At 41.0% G+C, this 20494-nt stretch overlaps 1 protein-coding gene across 6 annotated transcripts in view; it reads right to left on the reverse strand.

Moving 5' to 3' along the window:
* Positions 1–20111, reverse strand: part of LOC116393806 (neurocalcin-delta B) — a 22831-nt gene extending 2720 nt beyond the window's left edge. Inside the window, exons 1-6 of one of the 6 annotated variants that reach the window (XM_031866431.1) lie at positions 19891–20111; positions 19660–19674; positions 12626–19060; positions 2963–3391; positions 1036–1141; positions 68–226 (exon numbers count right to left, since the gene is read on the reverse strand). In XM_031866431.1, coding sequence (XP_031722291.1) covers positions 132–226; positions 1036–1141; positions 2963–3340 — 579 coding nt within the window. In that variant the 5' untranslated portion in view covers positions 3341–3391; positions 12626–19060; positions 19660–19674; positions 19891–20111 and the 3' untranslated portion in view covers positions 68–131. Of the gene's footprint in view, positions 1–67; positions 227–1035; positions 1142–2962; positions 19061–19629 lie in introns of those variants that run through there. The other 5 variants (XM_031866430.1, XM_031866434.1, XM_031866429.1 and 2 more) reach the window with 5 other exon arrangements.
* Between the last annotated feature and the right edge of the window lie 383 nt (positions 20112–20494).

A 20494-nucleotide genomic window follows, 5' to 3' on the forward strand; every position in this document is an offset into this window, starting at 1 on the left:
TGTGTGTGTGTGTGTACATGTGCCTCTACAGCTCAAGTGATCAAATGTCAACAATCTCAGGTGGGTCAGCGGTGAGAGATTTTGAAAATGTGTTAGATTAATAAACCTGCAATGGGAAAAAGTCCAGTTTTCTACTGCCCAGCACCGCTGGGATCACACTGAAGCAGCCGGACGATGGAGGGATCGTTCTTCGCTCCCTCAACAAACTCCTCAAGGGACAGTTTACCTGAGTGAGAGAGACAGCGAGAGAGACAGAGACAGAGAGAGAGAGAGAGACACACACAGATTATCAGTTAATTGTCGTGTTAATTCATTATGAGAACAAAGAGCAGATCTCTTCCCCAACTTGATGCGTCATGTTATTATCAATATTATTTAATCAGGTTTTTTAAATTATGTTTCTAGCAATATAGCATACAGCAGTTCATTTACTGATTTGAAAGGCTTCAATTTGGAATGCTAGAGTGCGTTTACAGACTTTGTTTCACAGTGTTTTTCAGTTATTTTTTACTAAATGTTCGGCTATATTCCAGGAAGTCGGCCCATATTCTCCTCTGTGCGGTATGATTGATAGTTAATTCACTAGGTCGACGTGCAGAGACCGATGACCAACAAAATAAAAATGTCATTTCAGTTTATCACAACTAGGTTGAAACGTTGTACCTATTCATATTCAGTCAAAGCGCTGTGATTAAAGTCAAGTAAAAGAGTTATGATGATTAATGTAACTTTATCCACAGAGACCAGAATACATTTGGGCTCTTTCATGAAAGCTAGGCAGGTTCGAGGCTCTGGTCGGGCTATTTTATGTCAGCACTGGATTTATTATCCAATTACAGCTGATGCAAAACTGTACAACCACAAATAGCAAACAGAACAATACATGATGGATCACTGTGTTAACAGAATAGTATTGAGAATACAGAAGTAGTAAATTCCTAGATTGGAATCAGATTCAGTTCGAGGCGTTAACGAAGCTGCTGTTTAAGCCGAAAACACTTGAGCAGAGCGAGAGGCAGTCTGAGGAAGGCTCACCATCTCGATTCGTGTCCATCTGTCTGAATATCTTGTCTGTGCGTTTCTCAGGTGTGGACTCATCCTCGGGCATCTTCATCACTGAGGACACCATCTTGTAAATAGCCTGAACACAGAGGGAACATAGAGGAAGACTTTATAAACACAATAAAGAAGCTTAATGTTTGACTGTAAAAGCGGTTGTTTTGGTGAGTTAGGACACCTTAAATAACCTGCTTTCATTAAAGTTTTAATACTTAAAAAAGGTGGGTGGAATGCATTTAGAATAGTAGATAAATCACTCAAACACTTTCAACGATAAACACAACCATATAGAGTCTGCAGTCAGATCAGTTATTCCAGCCAGTAGCAAAACTGGAAGGTTGCGTCAGCTGGATTGTTGAAAAGGTGCAATGAAATATATATACGACCCATCAATCAACTCGTCTCCTCTGGGGGAGAGAGGAGAGATAAAGGATTACTTTCATCTATGTTTGGCTCCGAGGCCTGAAACAAACAGGAAGCATTCATGTCTAAAAGACGTAGTTTAGGTTTTTAAATAGACGATAAATCAAGAAAAGTGAATGTGTTTGCTTCACTGTTCAGGGTTTCTGAGATATTTAAAGGCTGAAGCTGTTAGTATTTATTAATACTGCATTACACATTAAGCTTAGTACTCGTGAAATATGCCTCATAATGATGAAGAGTTTGTCGCACCAGAGGAGCTGTGTAAACTACATTAAGCCGAGTATTGATTTAGTTGATCAATCAAAGTCTGACCAGCAGCCAAAAAACCTAGTTTCTAATTAAATGCAATAATAAGACAAAAGTAGCTCCTAGCATATAAAAAGTGGAAATCAAATGTTTGGTATTTGTAGTAAATAAGTAATAATTAATCATGATGAATAATGTTCAACTAATGATTTACCAAATAACAGAAAAGCCTGAGTATGGTTTTGCAGTAGGGGTTATTATTCCACAAAAGCTGAAAATTAATAATTTCATTATTTTAAGTAATTTATCCAGCAAAACAAACACATGTTACAGCTTCTTGCGTGTGATGATATGTAGCTGTTCTGTGTTGTGTATGCAGTAAATTTAACATCTTTGGGATCTGGACTGTTGGTCAGACACAACAAGAACTGTGCCAACATCACCTTGGATTCTGGGTAAATGTGATAAACATGTTTAACAACTTTCCATAAACGTGGGAAGAGGGGGTGCTGAAGGGGCTGTAGCAACCCCTTCAATCATAATATTAATATATATAATATGAATTAATAAATAGATGAATCAATACTGAAAATAATCATGAGCTGTTGCCCTTTATTGGACTGATGGATATTTTGCCAATGTATCAAGGCATCATTACACATGCTCACTTTACACAGACAGTATAAATTAAAGGACACTGATTGGAGGATTGGACGACACATTCTTTGGCACTCAGCACCGTGATGTGTGACGGGAGGGATTGCTGGTGTGTGTGTGTGTGTCTGAACCATTTATCCAATAAGACGAGGAGCCTGTGTGAGACTGTGTAAGTAACACTGGAGCTGCTGAGTAAACGATTGGGGGGTTCCTAGAACCGCACAGCTGCTGGATGTAGCACTGAGTCAATATGAGGATCACAGGAGGACCGCTCCCTTCTAGAAATACATCTCAGTCAAGTGTTATTTAGAGACGTCTGAGGGCCAGAGAGGAACTGCTGGTTTCTAAAATTACACCGCAGCCGCCTTTCCTGCTGTGGCCAGTCAACTGGTGCAGAACACAGACGCAGACGGATATACATGATGTAGCAGCTGCAGAAGTAGTTTTAGGACCACGGAACATGGCGTAAACATGACGGCACGCAACGGCCGCCGGAAGGCTGAGGCTAAGCACAAAGTTGAGAGAAGAAAAGATGGAGGGAAATAAAGATAAGGAGGAACCAAAACAGTAAACCCACCGTTACAATCTCCAGCATCTCTGCCTTGCTTATGTATCCATTCCCATCCAGGTCGTACATACTGAACGCCCACTTCAGCTTCTGGTCCAGCCGACCGCGAGAGGTCACGCTCAGGGCGATGATGAACTCCCTGAAGTCTATAGTCCCGTCTCCGTTGGCGTCGAAAGTGCGGAAGACATGCTCGGCGAACTTGGAGGCGTCTCCGTAAGGGAAGAAGTTGGCGTAGATCTTCTTGAACTCCTCCATGGAGAGCGCGCCGCTGGGGCAGTCCCGCAGGAAGCCCTTGTACCACTCCATGATCTCGTGCTCGGTGAAGTCCGTGTTCTCCATCAGGTCCTGCATGACGTCGGGACGGAGCTTGCTGTTTTGTTTGCCCATGGTCGCTGTGTGCGTGTTCAGGCTGTGAGGTGAGCGCAGCGGCGATTTAGACTGCAGACAGTGAAGACGAAAGGGAGGGAGACCGAAACAATTATGTTAGAAACAATCTGAAATTTGTGTTTTTGATACAAAAGGGGCATAAACAACCAATACAAAATAAAAAAATAGACTCATAAGACACCAAAAAGAGTTTAAAAACTGCAATAACTGACTTTTTGTTGACTTTGTGGCAGTGGAACGACCTGCAACACTGACATATTATCACTTATAATCAATAATCACTCTCCTTGCAGCTCTGTTTTTGGCCTCTACCAGTTCCTGATTTAAAATATCGGCCTTTGTCGCTGCTAAAAAACGGAGGTTGGCCATAATCTACCAACTAAATTACTCACTAGATGAGATGCCGCTAAATCATTTCCTGTGGGAAACCTTGTCAAAGTGGCTCCTATTAACCCGACTAAAAAGGATAAACGTAAATGATGGAAAATGTGTTAAGGAACCTACAGTGTTCAATACAAACTGTGGATTATACTTTGTTTTTTGTTAATGTGTTTTCTTCACTGTCAAACTTTTAGTTTTTGCTTTCATTTAGCCTTTTTTTAAGGCGGTAATTTAAATTGACAGTTTGGTGCCTTTTATCTTAACTGCACTTATCTTTTGTTGCCGTTTCATTAAAAAATGCAAATAACCTTTAACACAAAAGCCTGACATGACTAGATAATAGAGAAGCAGGAAGATTAAGTGCACATGCACAGCTGTGTTCAGTCTGCCATGCACCTGCAACAGGAGACCGCACAACCACCACTGATGCACAACTACACCCACACCGAGCACATTCACTGTTGACAACCATGCCAGTGTGTCTGTGCGTGCATCTGCAGCTGTACCTTCCATTTCCTGCAGAAACTACGATACTGATCCATCAACACACACATACACATCCTCTGTATTAGTAGTCGAGATGGTTTATCGACCCGGTTTGGGTTTTGAAATGTAACCTGCAGAAAAAGATGTAGATATACGTAGTTGACCTCAAGGACAATTTGACTTGTTTTATGCTTTCCGAGTGCATCATGAACACGCACACTAGCCGCGTAGCTGATCCAACTTGGTGATGCGTCGCATAGAAAAATCACACTCCTGTGAATTAGTCGTTGCAGAAAGTGAAGACTCTAGAGAAGACGCAGCCCTGCAGCTAATGTGCTTAGCACTTTTCCCCGGTCAGACCGCTAGCTGAGCTCTCCAGGCTAAAGAGAAGAGGGAAGCTGTTCCAAGCTTAGCCGAGGATAACGGCAAAGAACATCAGCAATGTCAGGTCAGGCCAAAGCAAATTACTGTACAGGTAGTTTGTTCCAGGAAGGGACAAAAAGGTCGGTCACCTCTGCGTTTCCAGTCACTGTTTGTTGCTTCTCTCACATTGTTAAAAGTTAGATACATGATGGTTTATAAATGTAAAGAAATAAATGAGCTTGTAAGACCGTACTAACTAATTGTACCCTAAGCCATAATGCCATTAAAGTTAGCTGTCGAACTAATATCACTGTATGCAAATTTTGACTTTTAAAGCTCCCAATTGACTTGTTTTAAGTTCACTCTCTCAGTTGATCCATTAATTAGTCTGATTGAGTCTGACCGATTGAAAAAGAGCCGCCATCATGTTTACTTTACAGGAAAGTGCATGGGTGCCTCGGCGGGAATATGCTCTTCCTGCCAATAACAAAGAACTTTGCATTGATGAAAAGTGCTGCTTCAGTGACAAACTCAACAGGAAATAGAGGCTCTTGGAAACACTACACAAATGAATTTAGGGAGGAAGGCAGTCATTTTGCAAACTGCTAATTCAAGGACTCGGTCGTCTTTTCTAAATTGTTTCATACTTGCATGTTCCGTAAACAGCCCGCCGCCATAATCCTTTAATTAACTCTGAGTAAACAATGGGCTCTAGCAATGTGGCAGCCACCTCTAATGAGTTCACTTCAATGCCAGCGTGAATGCTGGAGCAGCGTGAAAAGGAGATTAACACCCGTTTACATACTCATCACTCCTGGAACAAAACACGTCAGCAACTACACAGCGGGGGTTCACCGTGACCGTCTGATACACAGACTGGCAGTGTGTCTGCATTTAAATTAGAAAGAAGCAAACAGTCTACACCTGAGAGAGACTGTATACTACACAACATGAAACCCAAAAGGTATCAGCTGCTACAGGAACTATTTTCATCTTTGATGGTTCCAGTTTCTCAAATGGAAGAATTCACTGCTTTTCTTTATCTTTCATTATAGTAAACAAGTTATCCAACGACATTTTTCACTGTTTTGTGATGTTTTATAGACCAAACGATTAATATATAATTCACAGGTTAAATATATATACCGACAACAAATCACTAGCTGCAGCCCAAATAAATCCAGCATTGAAATATTCCCAACATCCGCATCTGAAGGGCTATTAACAAACCCATGGAGCACCCACACAGGTGTTTTCAATAATTCTACCTGATTAGGCCTCTCCTCAGGTGGGTGTGGGTGCAGACATACTGGTCATAGCCAGAAAAGCACAGGTGTAACAAATCATATGAACTAGTTTCCATTTAAGAGTCCCAGTAAGAGTCCAGTGAGCATTATCCGTTACAGAATCCTCATCATTTTCAGGGTGTAGATTACAGTACAAGTTTTCCTGTTTTTGTCAGATTGTAAAACTTAAAGAAGACAGCACATACTTGTCAGCTGATTGACTTGATTAGCTTTGCCAATATGACCACGATAGACTCTGTAATGAAGCAGCTCACAGTGAAAATAACTGAGATTACACAAGGAAAGTTACTATTGTCTTCACCTGTATTCAACTTCAACCTTAACTTTATTGTCTCAGAGGAGACATTTGTCTTTCACACAGATCTAAAGATTAACTCCACAAAACACAATGAAACACTTAAAACATAAATTATTAAATAAATACTATGCTAAAGATGTTCACATAAAAAACACAAAATACAGTGACTATATCTATTTTGCCTCTAGAAGACAACAATCTGACATTTTGCTGCAAGCAATGGTTGATCGAAAATGGTATGTTGTTTTAAAAAGTCTAATCACAACCAAATTAAGGTTCTATGTCTCTGATTCAAAGTCTAAATGCATACACATGCAGTGATTTAAAACCAGTTCAGTCAGTGTACCGTGTACCACACACACACACCCACCCACCCACCCACACACACACACACACACACTTTGTTTCATGCGGTGCTCTGGATCCCCACATACTCTGCAATCTGCATTTCATAATGGTTTTAATGGATGGTAGATATTTGCATGATTACTGAGGCTGCGCTGTCATAATTACTGACCATACCTTCCCTCGTGTTTTCATCAGCAAGTTGTCAAAAAACAAAACAAAAAAAAAAATACATATTACTTCACATGCTGTCTTTGATTCACAATAGCATTTAATTACACTTTCTCTGCAGACTGACGGCTTTTTTAATTATTTGCTTTTAGCTGCGGCTCTAATCATACAGACTCCTTTCACTATTCATACAAAGAGAAATGTTTCCCTCATTACTCGACACGAGGGAGGGAAGCTTATTAGTGTTGCTCTTACTGGCTTCACAATAATGTATCATAATGCCCATTATCCACTATTTTCTGACATTTTATGGAAAAATGATTAGTCATTACTACCAGGAGAGTATTTCACTCGTTTTAAAAATGTTTTGCCACTTCTTCAGACTACACGGCTGGCTGTAGTTTCTATGTGTAGTTTGCATGTCACTCCCTCTGGGTTTCCATTTCCTCCCACAGTCCACAGACATGCAGGTATTGCTCCATGTGTACAGTAAGTAAAGGTAGAAACAGTGCACTCCGTCGCTCTTTATCTCGCCTGGCTGAAGGTCTCTGGATCTAAAAAAGAGGAAACGTTCTGATGAGAGCTCAGACCTCCACTGAACATATCATCCCTAAGAACTCAGCTATTTCTGTCTCTCAGAGATCACTGCCTACAGTCGACCGCTAAGACTCTTACCTGCTGCTGGCAGACCTTTTAATAGCATTGTTGCATAAAAGAGGCTTTGACAAGTGGACAGGTCACATGGTTGAGCCAAGTCTCTGCCGTCTCATGAGGTAAAGACGAGGGAGTGAACGCCAGGCCCTTGTTTAACGTCTGGGACGAGAGCAGAGCCCGAGATGAGGCAGGTGGTGTAATCCAGCAGAAAGCTGGCTGCCGCTTTGGGTTTCTAACAACACCGACGGGACAAACATGTTGTTCAGTGTTTGAGACGTTTAGCACAGATCAACCTGCTGGACTCTTTGAGACAGATTTAACTCCAACGATGCTGCATCATATTCAGCAACGCATCAAGAGAACATCTCGCTCTCATTTCCATGAAATAGAACTAGGGCTTCAAACAGACACAAAGATATTAAATATACTATCATACATGGAAAAAGAAAGGCAGCAAATCCTCAGATTTTGAAATAGAGCTGGTTTTCGACTGTTGGATTATGGAAATAATTGTTAGTTGTGAGTAAAGAACCTAAATAAAATCTATGTGAATGTATGAACTATGTACGTGCAGCCAAAGCTCTCGCACTGCAGCAGCTGAGCGGCCGGCTCGTTCATCTCGCTGGTTGAGTCAAAAGGCCCTCGACACGACATTCATCCGAGAACATCTTGTTGCCGACTTACGTAACAGGCAGAAGTCTCCATTTATATCCTTCAGGTAAATCTCAACCCAACGGTCCCACGGATAATCCCAGAACAGAGACAGCAGAAGAAGAAAGAAGAAGAAGATAGTGGGAGGCCAACAGAGAGCTCAGGGACTGAAAGAGACCCGGTGACAGATTAGAGTTTATGAATGATACATTCATAATGAAATATGAGCCGTCTGTGATCAGGCTACAGCGCTGAGCTCGGCCATTCTCTACCGAACAGGCAAGCAATTATCGGACCGGCAAGATCTGCAATCTGATATTCACCCAAAGGGTCAAAAATAAATAATTCATTTTCATCTCAGCTGTAATAATATATTAAAAAAAACGGAGAACAAATTGGAAGAAGCAGCTCCAGTGAGACCAGATTTTGATTTCAGGCAACGCCACACACAGACACATGATTTTCAGTATTGCGATATTACAACAGCTCTCTTTCTTCTCTTGCTATTTAAGCGACTAATCGGTTTTTGCATCATCTGTTTTTGCAAGAGCTCAGCGTTGAGTGTTTGATTAACAGAGTCCAACAACTGGTTTACAGCAGCATTGAAAGAAACCATCCAAAAACCTCACATTTATGTAAGCACGAGTACTTTCCTCATGTCCTCCAGAGCTGAGGTGTGTAGATTAAATAAAGATGTTCGGGAGGTGGAGAACATTTCCAAGCGGTGAGACAGTTTACACACAAAAATAATGTTGGCTGGTGTCACGACTGTGACTCTGGACGCTCTGCCAGAGATAAACACGGATGTTATTAAAGCGTACGGTAAGTACAGTGCAGGACGACACAAACTGACACGGTTGCAAACTTTCTACTAACACCACTGAGATCAAACAGCGCATCAAAGACTCAACTCAACACCACTCTTTCAGCCTCAAACTTCAATTTTGCCGCACGACAGCGACTGAAGAGTCCACCTGCACAATGCACATGAACGTCATGTCAGGGCAGTTACTATCAAACCAACGGAAACAAGCATCTATTGTTGAGCACAAACAACGTGGACAGTATGATACAGTGGAATAAAAGAAAAGAGTTCACATGTGTTAGCCATTACTCTCAGAAGTCTGTTGGTTTTCCCACTTGTGCCCTTTTGGCTCAAGTATTACGCGATCTAAAAACGAGGCCTTGCAGCCCTCCTCGACATCTCGACACACACATCTATCTCTTTGACCGTCGTCTTGCAATCAAGTGTCTGATCAGCAGCACATGCTGCAGCAGCAGCAGCTCGGCATAGTTCCGGGAGCACCGGCGCTCACGTTACAAGTATCGTGGCGAGCGCTGTTCAGTGCAGCGTGCTTTTGGTGGCTCCTTGAATATCTGCAAGCAACTCTATCTCCCGTGTTATTTAGTGGAAGGTCAGGTGCTGCTCTACTGCCGGTCCGATCTGTGCCAGAGTCTGTCTGAAGAAACTTAACATCTTCAGCAGAGCAGAACGGCTGCACCAAGACAAAAACAAAGTACGAGTAAGAGGATTAGAAAGAGAGATACAAGTGAAAGACTGCAACTTAAAAGTGAAAGTGGTTTTGATGCCGATGGTCTTGTGACACAAACATGATCCAGTTTAGAGCTGAAACATTTTGTGGATTAATTAATCGACGCAAGTGAACTATACTGAGATTTGATTTATGTTGTCTATCATTGTTCGATCGACTTTCTCTGCTTTCAGCTTCTCTAAAGTGAGCATTCGCTGCTTTTCTTTGTCGTAAATTGAATATCTTTGGGTTTTGTGGGACAAAAGAAATTTGAATACGCTCTGAAACTTAGAAATAAGACTAAACAATTACTTGGAAAATAAATAATCATCAAATTGGTCTATAATGGAAATAATCAACTTCCTCTACATGCAAACATAAGACAGTTTCACATCAAACTGAGGCTGGAGGTCAAATCAGGATTAAACATTCATAGCAGCTTTAAAAACAGCCACAACTTCCTTAATATTTGGGTTTATCATAATACTTCATTACTGCCTCTGTCTGTCATTTCAATGGACATCAGTGGGATGTGATTATTGGTCAATTCTCCAACACAACTGTCAATATGACTCAATGAATGGCACATTAACAGGGTTTTGTTTTCTTTATTCTCCAGCAGTCTTTAAATGGGATTTATTTACATGAGAATTCCTTAAACTATTCCTTCCTTCCCTCTAACTCTCAGCCACCCTTTGAGAAACCAGAGGCAGCGACTTCATCATAATGCAGCGCACATGAGCTCCCATTGTCAGCCGGAGAGCTTTGTGCATCAAGACGCTGCAGAAAACCACAATCATGACAGAGAAGCCATTATGAGGGAGCGAATGAGAACAAGATTTTTTTTTGCAAGAAGGCAGACAGAGCTGCAACAGACTCAGGATTGGATGAACACACACACACACACACACACGCACACGCACACGCACACACACACGCACACGCACACGCACACGCACACACACAGCAAATTGTCACTGATTGCTCGAGGAGAGTGCTGTTTACTTTGCATTGAATGTCTAAAATGCACCTCTCTCTGAAAATAGCCTGTTGTAAAGACAAAGGAAACAGATGGAAATATCAATCTGTCCTCTGCCACCGATATCTGCAGCACAGCGTGAAATGTGGCTTTCTATCCAAAAACATTATCCGTGTCTTTATCTCAGCATTTGAAGCTCTCTCTTGCTGCTTCCTCCTTCAGTTTAATCCTCCACTCATCCTCGCTTACTCCCAATCACTCTCCCCGTCTGCTTTTTCTACAAAAAAAAAAATTTGAAAAAAGAAGGTTGAACTCAATTCAAATGTGCACTGGCTTCTGCACAGACGAGCATAACTACAGAGGATGCTGCCAGTGTGGTCAGTCTGGCCTCAAAACATAAACCCACACACACGAAAATAGAACATCTGTTTAAATTTAGTGTATGTTTGTCAGAGTTCAGCATCTTGAACTGTTTGGAGGGACGCTTTCGACACCAAGAGGGCTATTATCTCGACTCCACCCTCGTGTCAGCACCTCCGCAGGTCTTTAAACTCTCCTGCTGTGCTTGCGCCGGCCGCGTGAGGCGAGGAGAGAGAGTTGGACCGGAGCATTTCACTGCTGTTTCAGTTGACATTTCCTAAAAACACATTGAAGCACTCGGAAGCCACAGTGCTTCAAAGACAGCAAAACCAGTCGTCATGTTAGAGTTAGTGTCCACTCGGATCACTCCGCAAGAGGAAATTCAGCCTCAACAGGTTCTTGTTTACATCCCACATCAAAGCCAAACCAGTGGCCTTCATTTACTACAAGCCACCTTCAGAGGCAGCAAGTCTTCAGTCCTTTAGTCTTACTTTAGCTGCTCGACTGTCTCATGGAAACCTGAACCCAATGTGATCCTCCGATGAATCAACTCAATGGCGGGTCGTAACTAATGACTATTTTCATTATTGATGAATATGTCAATTGTTTTTTGGTTTAATTATTTAGTCTATATGGCGGAAAATAAAATTCTCACATTTGAGAACACGTGAATGTTTGATATTTTGACTTGAAGAATTTGTCTACAGTCAAAACAGTTTATTGATGAATTGCTTCTTCTTGTTTTATAGTGAATGTATCTTTGGATAAGGGACTGTTATAGATGCAACAGTTTGAAGACTCTCCTTGGGCTCAGGAGAATGACTGACAATAATGAAATAAATTATTTTATCCTCTAGTTAAAAACATATTTGAATTGTAAAACTTCTCATTAAACAAAGCAACTGGTGTTCTGTCGTTGGAGTACGATCATCTAATTAATTTAGATGGGCCTTATTTGGTCCCTATTTTCTTATATAAACGATTAACTGTAAAGACATGTTGTATTTTTACTAAAAACAAGGAAAAGCTATCAAAAAAATAATCCTCACATTTAAGAAGTTGTAACCTGCAAATGTCTGACATGTTACCTATTTTATAACATGTAATGCCCTGAAGCTCTCAAGACTGTAAGCTCATTAAAATTAAAACTTATACCTCACTGCTACAACACTCTTACTGACCACTGACTATATAATGAGAGCACGTCTACCACAGGCGTTCATTCACAGTGAAGCAAACATTTCACTTGTCAAGATAAAGCACCACTTTTTCCTTTGGACCAAGTGTCCAATAATGCTGCCTCCTCTCTCTCTACTTAAGTCCACTGACTGACTGACTGACGTGTATTCGCTGAAACCAGATACCCTTCCTCACTCAGCCTTGTGTGGTTGCAGGAGGACTCCTTTTTCGCTTCTTGCACTCTCTCATTCTACATTTAAATGTGGAGAGTGCATGAAGGCGACAAGCACCTCTACCGGGCTCCTCCGAGGGTTCCTTTAGGACAGAGGAAGCATCCTCACTCGACTGGAAATCTATGTAGAGCTTTATCCGCTGCTCGCATCTTGTTAACGCTGCTGCTCTGCAAAGTGTAACAACTATTATTGCTGTTATATTACACAGACGAATGCAAGTGTGTGTGAGCGCTTCAACGTGTAAACTCATCTCCACTGCGCTGCAAGCAAAACAAATAAAAGAGAAAGAAAACGTAACAGGAAGAGGACAAACAGCGAGGGAGGGACGGGACACGACACAACTTACCTCACTTTAAAGTTCCTGTCAGGGGACCTGTTTAATAAAGCCTCTATTCGTCCATTACCCCGCGTCACCGGAGCGAACGGTTAAAAAGTTGCAGACAAGGCGGGCAACAGGTTGCAGGAGCCACTCAGGAGCGGTAGTTTTCCGTGGCCGCTCTCGGTCTAAACTCTAAACTCTACCGGGGCTTCTTCTGCAGCACGGACGCCGCCTCGCTCAGCAGACCCTCCGCTGACGTCAACACTGCTCGTCACGTGACGCGGCGGCGGCCAATGGGAGGCCGCGTTGTCCCCGGCACCTGGACGGCGATTAGCATTTCAAACATTAACACTGAAAAATAAATCCGTGAAAACAATGTTTATAATATCAACAGAAGTATTAGTAGTTATGTAGAATTAAAGACTGTCAGTGTAGTAAAGTTGGTGTGCTTTATAATACTTCCTAAATAACTCAATGAATTAAGAAATTGTAATGTTGAACAGTGAAACCGTTTTTTATTTTGGCATATACTAACTATTACCACTCATACAATGAATTGTATATAGCTTTCCTATTTCTATTTATTGTTGGCTTTAGTTTTTTTCTCCACATACATTACACTCTCCTGTATTTGTTTACTGTCTCTTCATAGCTTTAATTTCATTTATGGTGTGCATCTCCTAATTTCTATATATCCTTTGCTCTGTTTAATCCCTTTTGTGTCGAGGATGAATAAAGTGTTATCCTTTCTCTATTGTACTTGATGCTGATAGGAAGTAAAAACAATTAAAACCCCTTAAAGCAGCATTTCAAATATTTCTAAATGTTAAAATAGAGGATAAGTTCAATACATTATTAGTTGTTTGTGCAGTACACCTGCCAACGTTTTTGTCATTTTCTAACAATAGTTTTGCATGCATCATGTGTATGTTATCAACGCTGCTGTTTTTATTTTGCATAATGAGGGATATTTGCAAACTAGTGCTGTGCAAGGGTTCAAATGATAAAGCTAAATAGTTGTAGACTTATTTGTGTTTACATTCTTTTGCACTCCCTTATATTACCTCTAGTTATTATCTGTTGCAGCGAAACTATAATACACTTATTTATTACTGACTATTGCATGATAATGATGAGAGAGATTATGGTGACGATAACCACCATGCATTTGCTGCGGCCCAGGACAAATGTTCCCTTGCAGGAACATTGCTTGCAGCCATGCTTTGCCTAAGATGATTAGTGGAAGTCAAAGCCAAGGGGCTTATTCAGCCCGGTGTTCCAGGGAGCATTTTCTAAATGGCCTTACAAAGTACACTGAGAAGGCCTCCTGCCTGCTGAGTCAGCAAACCCCGGACCTCACTGACAGATAGAATGATTCGCTAAATTCACAAACTAAACATAACAGAGAAGTAATAAATGTCTGCCAGCTTTCGGGACACATGCATGCATCATCTTTTCACATTGTAATGCAGTGATTCTTTGTTATTGACTTGAAGCAGCAGACAAGATTGTTGTTCACTCTTAACAGAAGTGAGGGCTCATCAGTGAGTTTGACCCTGAGTACTGTTGCAACCTCTGACTAATAGGTTTGCATAACATTGATCTGACTGGAGAGCAATCCCCAACTCCACACTCATCCGCACACAAACACACACACACACACACACACACACATAAGCACCAGTGAGGCCTGGTCGGCCACAGCTCAAACGCCAAGAGGCTTTGAACTAGAGAGCCAGCCAGCCAGCCCATGGCTCGACACAGGCTCTGATATTAGGTAACAGCGGCTTTAGAGACAAGGTTAAGTAGCTGGTGCTGGATGGAGAAGCTACTGAGATGCACAGTAGAGGACCAAACTCCTCCGCGATTATCTGTTATCTAACCACACAGAGCTAACTTTGTGCTGCTCTGAATCCACCGAGGAGTGAGGACGAAGTTTCGAGGTGAGCTAAGCTCTTTGGGCAGAGGAGAGTGTTTTTATTGAGGAAAGGTCTCTGCAGGTTACACATTCAGAAGTTCTCCACAAGAAAAAAGGAAGACTGCATCATAATTACTTTGTGACTCTTTCTGTTACAGTTCTCATTTTTTAAGTTTTTACTTGCTCTGCAAAATTACTGAACAATAATGTGATATGATGATCTGCTGGAGGAGTGGTTATAGATGTTTAGTGAGTTTAGTGTTGCTGAAGGTGTCCCACATATCAAAAGACAAAACATATGTGACTGCACATCAGAGATGAGCAGCTGAACCTCCAGCAGTCGGAGAACAGGGAGTACTCTAGTCGACCAGTGCGTCATGAGCAGCAGATTTATGCTCAGGCTGACTGGATTACACAACAGAGGAATTTATTCTCAACCAGAACATAATGAGAGCTGCATGATGAGCTTCTTCAAAACAGGCAGTCACAGGTGTGAACTCTCATTGTACGTCTGCAAGAAAACAACACCTGCAGGAGGGGAAATCCTCTGAACCTGTCCAGCAACATCCCCAGAGGATAAACCTCAGAGTCACTGACGACATGCACTTCTTATAGCACAGCATCCAACCAGTTTATTGTTTAGAACAATGTCCTGCAGATGTCCACTAACAAGTTTAGCAGCATTTAGCCATGAGATGTTAGCACAAACATGAAAAAAGTGGCGAATACACTGTGAAGGAAACTTTTCAATCACACAAATATTCACATTGTTTGTGTGACTTTGTGTGACTTGACGCAAATTGAAATGAAAGCTAAAGGCACCCAAACCCAACCATAAACATGCAATGCACAGTTTTCTTCACTGTTATTAAACATGTAATAAAATTACGTATATAGATGATTATGTCATCATTAGATGTTTCCTGTGGTTTCATGCAGCAGGATCCTGAAGGAAACATTTCATACAACATATGATATTATAAAACAATCACAGGCGCTATTTTTCTGCAAAATGTATACTTTTAGTTTGGATACTTTAAGAGCATTTTGCTGATAATACTTATGTACTATTTTTAAACTGTTGTATTGTTACTGTTGATTAGTTGACTAATCGATTGTTTTGGTCTGAGTCTACTAAGATCCCATTAGTTGATTAATTATTTCTAGTGCTTTTTCATGACCGACTTATTTCCAAGAAATTTATGAGCACATCTCTGGTAAACATAAAACTGTATAGTGGTGCTTTTTGTGGATTGTTTTGTTGCGTTGTGGATTCTTAGTGGAGAAACTCAGTTTTACAGAACTGTCCTTTAAAGCAACTAATCAATTAGTCGACTAAGATTTTTTTTAAGAGGTCAGCCCTATTGATAACAGTTTGTGAAAGACACAGGGCTGTGCTGGATTGCAACATCTGCAAAAAAACAAACTAAAAATGCCCCACAAAGTGAGTAAAATTCAACTTAAATTACATTTCTAAAATGATAAATGCAAGCACCCCAACCAAGGCAATTTAATGAACCATTAAATTAGCTAATTACTGGTAAATATTAGCAGCATTTACATTATTTCGGACTCTTTACATATGACTTTTATTTGTTTGTCTCTGGAAGTAACAGTAGAAAAGAGTTACTATATATAATTCTTCCTGTCTTGTTTCATTACAATTTACCTCTGCCAGATAATACAAGAAAGCAGATATGACACCACAGCACTAACAGCATTCGTAAATCCTACAAAGTCATGTGCATTGTGTTGGAGTTTTATTTTTATCAACTCAGAAGAGGCGGAGTGAAAAGCAACTACAGCTTGACTTCAAAGAGCTATGATAAGCTGAGTCAGAATGAGGCAGTGGACTTACGTCAGCAGGTCTCCTCTGTGCTCTAACATGACAGCTGTGACACCACAGGTATAAGTTCCCACCTGTCCACCAGCATGAGACCATGACATGCAACACAATAAGTTATGTCGTGCTGAGTCATAATAAGTGTTTTTTTTAGGAGGGTTTCTGAGATATTGCTTTCATGAGAATGGACCAGACGTGAGTTCCCAGCGCCCTTGACCTTTGACCACCAAAATCGAATCAGTTCATCCTTGAAGCCATACATAACTGCCCTTTGACCTCCTGATGTGACACGGATAATACTTCCTTTAATCGGAGAAGAGCATTGTCAACAATATTCAAAATGCTGCCTGAACAACCAAGTATATATCTGCTGTGTCTACCACGTGAGTCAGCACTTTGCTGTCGGATCGAACCGAAGCTTGTCCGGAGATCTGAACGGGCCATATGACTCCTGTCCGGTATGGATAAAAGAAAGAAGATGCACGAAGGAGAGACAAAGAGAAGGCATCAGAGGGGATGGGAGAGGGCATTACAGTAATCACACAACTCTGGCTGCTACAACAGGTAGAGCAAGAAGTGGGAGATGGGAGGAGGCGAGGAGGAGCAAGAGACACAGGTGAGGAGGAGGTGTGAAAAGGCAGGGGGGGGGAGACAAGAGGAGCAGACACTTTTAAATTCAAGTGGGGAGATTACATAACGGCGAAAAGCAGGTAAGCTGCTGATCTGTAACTGCTTAGCCCACATGACACTCCCTCATGCTCTAAGGCCAATCACATCATCGCTAACTCCTTATTACCAATTTTTGACAAATCTAGGGGGCAGCTGCATTTTAAAAGCTCAATAGGTGACCTTGTGACTGCAGGGTCTCTCATCTGCTTGTTTTTACAAATCATTTGAGTGAAAACTTCACTGAGCATCAGTGAATCAGGTCATACAGCGTCAAAAAGCGGTAATAACAGATTTCAGGTGCGAATGCATGCAGCTGAATGAAAAGCAGAAAGTATGCTCAACAAATATCTCGTTTACTACAAGTTGTTGATGTTTAAGATTTCAGAGAATCTTAATGGATCTACATTTACATGAACGACTAATTTAACCTAACTCAAATCAAACAGGCATTTTTTACAGAAGACATTTGGAGTTGTCACAGTAGGAACAACACAGGTGTAAATAATAATATTAATAATGGATGAATTCCATTTAGCTGCTTAAATTTCAGGTTCCTGGTATTGTGCAGGCTTGTTCACTGGAACACCTGAATAAAACAGAGCCATCGTTAAAGTTATTACCAACACCTGTGCTTTTTCTACTTCTACAAATCAAAATGTCTTCCGTGAGAAAGGCCTATTAAACAGAATGGTTCCCAACCTGAGAATATGTAATTTTTTGTAACTTTTCCATAAATCTTACTTTGATCTTGTGAAATAAGTACTAGATTAATTCACCTCTTCGGGAGTGTAAAAACCCCTCTGATGAAATTTCATATGAACTCACTCTCATGTCCACACTAAGGCCATAACCTGCACATATTTCCTCACTTTAAAGGGTCACACGATGTAGATTACAAGCCCAAAAGGTTGGGAACCAATGTCTTACACAGTCTTGCTGTTGTCTGCTGATTCTACTGATATGCAACTGTTAATGAAAAAAAAACCTCACGGTGGTTGGGGTCGTCCATCCCACACAAAAGAAGCAGCGTATACGTGCAGGCAGGTTGTTTTCAAACACATGTGAAGTCACTGTGCTGCAACACAGACACAGATTGATGTAATACTGCCATCTAGTGGGTACATGATCAATTTACATTTGTATCCTAATCTAGGTTAGAGAGCAGGGGTTCTCAATCTCAACCTTTTGTTGGCCCACTTCTGGTTGTTAAAAATAAATCAGCTGATCACCCTCTAAAATAAATGAGAAAAAAATCCATAACGTGGCAAAAAATGAGAACAAGTTAACTGTAAATATGTTTTATGATACTCACTAAATATGCTGCTTATTCTCACCCATCCACTGCCTGCCCTTATGAATCCACAATTAATCGAAAATGTATGTTCATTTTTCTGACAAGTTTGTTTTTTAATTAGATAGTTTGTGCTAAAGTGTATGAGGCGTCATGATTGACATGCGTGATTGACAAATGCTGTGAGTGAAGAAGACAGCGGCGTCAGAGATTAAACCAATCAAATCACGGTGGGCCGGTTGAATACCGCCCCGTTCTGCAGTCTGCAAACAGGTAACGTTAACGTGCTCTTGGGAGGATCGGGAATTGTCGGAGAACTTTCAATGACCGTCGCAAGTGTAATAGAACATGTGTAAATGTGTTGCTGCTCTCCTCGCCTCTCTTTGATATTGGGTCAACGTCTCAAGTTTCATCTATTTAATCTTCTTCCACTAAACTAAACTACAAGTTAATAATTCATTCATAGGAATTTGACCTGTGGACTTTAACCACATGCCCGTTTTGACATATATGACACAGAGTTGTAGAGTTAACACTTTACCTCTCTCTGTTTTATGCTGATTCTATTGCTGATTCTTTTATTTATTGCCTATTTTTTGTGTAACGTTATACAATTATATATTGACAATATCAGCTAGAATGCAAAGTCTCTGCTACATCCGGTGTGTGAGCAGACTGTGGGGTCCAGTACAATCGTCTCGGCTTCTCAAAGTGACAAACATGCACAGATCTTCACGCCAACTGCAACACAAAAAGGTAAGCCTGTTATCCAATTTGCAATTTACAGTTTATGAGTTTTTTGGGGGGGATGTTAAGGAAACAAACTTTGTTTGGGTAAGAAAGGGTTGGGTGCAGGGCTTAAAATCAGAGGTTTTATAATCATATAATCGTTGTGGTCGCAGAGGAATTAAGCATGTAACATTATAAAGTTATGGGATAGGAGGGAGAGATGAGTGTTCGGTTCAGGGCTGATTTATGGTCCAGACTTATCTGGACAAATGATAATATTGAAACACAAACTTAGTTATTTTAATTAGTTAATGCAACTTCATCAGTTCAGTGGAACCAAATACAAGTTAAGGGACTCTCCATGATCAGTTCACCCGTCATGAGGAGTACTACTTGTATCTATGGCCTGGATGCTTTTGAAATACTGAAAACTGCTAACAATATAAAGTATTAGAATATTGCAATTGTAAAAATAGTAGAATGAGTAAGACTAGGAGCAATAGTTTTGTTATTGAGTGTGGGGGGGGGGCTCTTATTTTGAATTCCTTCACATATGGAGGACTTCCGCCGTGTTCACGCACCAAACGCTGCGCGAACAGCTGTGAACGCACCATTAGTAGTTCTTCCTGAAAAGCAAAGAAAAACAACACACGTGAGAACAAGTTTTTAAGTTAATACTGAATTCGTCATTATTCGGTGCACCACTGGTTATGATTATATGATTGTTTGTTAATATGTGTGATTAATGAGAAGGGATTTGAGTAAACAGAGGCATCCATCTTGGAAACTGTGGGTGCTTTTCAACATGCGAACAGACACTGCTTTCCAAATCGCATACTCACAGCTTGCGCACTGCAAAATATGACCGGATGTGGTATTAGAACTCAGTTATGCTTCCTTGCGCCCTCTCTTTTCGCTTGACACGAACATTGTTCCCCCTCCGCCATCATGAAGGATCTTCCAATCCCTTAAAATGCACCTAGGAGACAAAGGGTACATCCCAAGTCTCTTATTTGTCATTTCCTCGATCGAGGAGGGATCTCTGCAGAGCCATGAGCGAGGACGCACGAGAACAGCCTTCCAGGAAGTGTTTTTAACGGTCGACACGCCCCCTCCTTGTTCATCAGTTATGTGATTGGACGCTGCAGCCGATCGGACTGATCAGAATTATCTAAATATCTCTGAGTTTCATACCAGAGTGAAGACAGATCAGAGATTAAACTCTAGTTTTATATTTGATTAGTTTTCTGATTCACCATCTGGTTTAAAAAGACGTTCATTGTAGACTGAACAACAAAAGCACCACAAACAACTTTCTTCATTTAGTAGAAAGATGTGTCTTCTCATGATCTGATATTCCCCTCAATAACTGTTATTATGAATACAATTAAAATCATTTCCATTCAGTCACGTGAGGCTGATCATTCCTGAGTGTCGGGTTTGTTG

Source organism: Anarrhichthys ocellatus, unplaced genomic scaffold (genome assembly GCF_004355925.1).
Source record: "Anarrhichthys ocellatus isolate YVR2014 unplaced genomic scaffold, GSC_Weel_1.0 scaffold35, whole genome shotgun sequence".
Lineage (NCBI taxonomy): Eukaryota > Metazoa > Chordata > Actinopteri > Perciformes > Anarhichadidae > Anarrhichthys > Anarrhichthys ocellatus.